This window comes from Sinocyclocheilus anshuiensis, unplaced genomic scaffold (genome assembly GCF_001515605.1).
Source record: "Sinocyclocheilus anshuiensis isolate Anshui unplaced genomic scaffold, SAMN03320099.WGS_v1.1 scaffold601, whole genome shotgun sequence".
NCBI classification, from domain to species: domain Eukaryota; kingdom Metazoa; phylum Chordata; class Actinopteri; order Cypriniformes; family Cyprinidae; genus Sinocyclocheilus; species Sinocyclocheilus anshuiensis.
Genome location: NW_015536496.1, coordinates 37,855 through 39,096, shown reverse-complemented (window position 1 = coordinate 39,096; position 1,242 = coordinate 37,855). Strand labels below are relative to the sequence as shown.

At 34.9% G+C, this 1,242-nt stretch overlaps 1 protein-coding gene across 1 annotated transcript in view; it reads right to left on the bottom strand.

The window, feature by feature from the left end:
* The window catches only part of LOC107687130 (activin receptor type-2B-like), a 46,265-nt gene extending 45,472 nt beyond the window's left edge, over positions 1-793 (bottom strand). The window contains exon 1 of the mRNA XM_016484360.1: positions 782-793. Within this exon, the coding sequence (XP_016339846.1) occupies positions 782-793 (12 nt within the window). The remainder of the gene's footprint in view (positions 1-781) is intronic.
* Positions 794-1,242: the final 449 nt, after the last annotated feature.

Sequence of the window (1,242 nt, the reverse complement as noted above, 5' to 3'; positions counted from 1 at the left end):
ACTCACGCGCACACACACACACACACACTCGCACACACACACACACTCACACACACACACACACACATACATGTGTATATATATATATATATATTTTTTTTAAACGGAATTGCAGGAAGCAAATTTTAAGCTTCTGAAAGATTATTTAAACCAGAACCGGAGCAATTTATTGTAGTTATTAGTAATAAGATTACAAAACCATGGCTCTCAAAGCCAATATTTCAGCTAAATAATCAGAAAAAAGATCTGTGTCTCTGTCATAAATTTATAAGACAAAACATTAGTTTTAAATTAAGTTAAGAAGCTAATAGATATATAAGCAAAGAAAGTCACATTTCTTGTCAAATGAGTTTTATCAGGCTGTCTTGCAGCTTTAGCAAATGATGTGTGAAAATATATTCCAGGTAATTACTGTTGACAGCGAAGTGCTTCCACACTCTGAAACACTGAAACAAACGCAGAGCTATTATTTTGATAATTATATTGCTGTGAAGAATCAGATCCCCGTCTCACGGCGAAGAAGAAGACAAACCTCAGGGATTTAATATGAGCAGAAACACTAAGCACTGTAAATATGACTGCTTTCAGAGCGTCTGAGGCGTGTTTCATAAATCTGAGGAGTTTTTAGGGCTCGTACAGACGGTTATTTCTCACACTGACAGCAGTGCACAGCTTTTAAAACCACAGCGGGGACGACAGCCGCTCCAGAACTCTGCTAAGCAGCTCTGCCAAACAGCACTTAACCCAATAACTAATATGACAACCTGAGCAGAGTCATTACGACCAGCCTCATGATTCAACACCGTCACTGCATCGCTCTCCGAGAGAGATCACACTGATCACAGATCACCAGAGCCAAGAGACACAAAACTGCATCACATTCACTGCAAAACTGATCGTGTGCTTCACTAGAACACACTATTTTAAATCAATTAAAATAATTATATTATATTACATTACATTACATTATATTATATTATATTACATTACATTACATTATATTACACAGTATTTGACAGACGAAGAGCAGTTAATCATAAATAATCTCTCTCTCTCTCTCTCTCTCTCTATATATATATATGTGTGTGTGTGTGTGTGTGTGTGTACACTACCAGTAAGAAGTTATATACGATAATATAATAAAATTATATTATATTATTTTAATAATAAAATAATACAATTAAGATTGTTTAATGTTTTTGAGTCTCTACTGCTCACTAAGTCTGCATTTATTTGATCAAA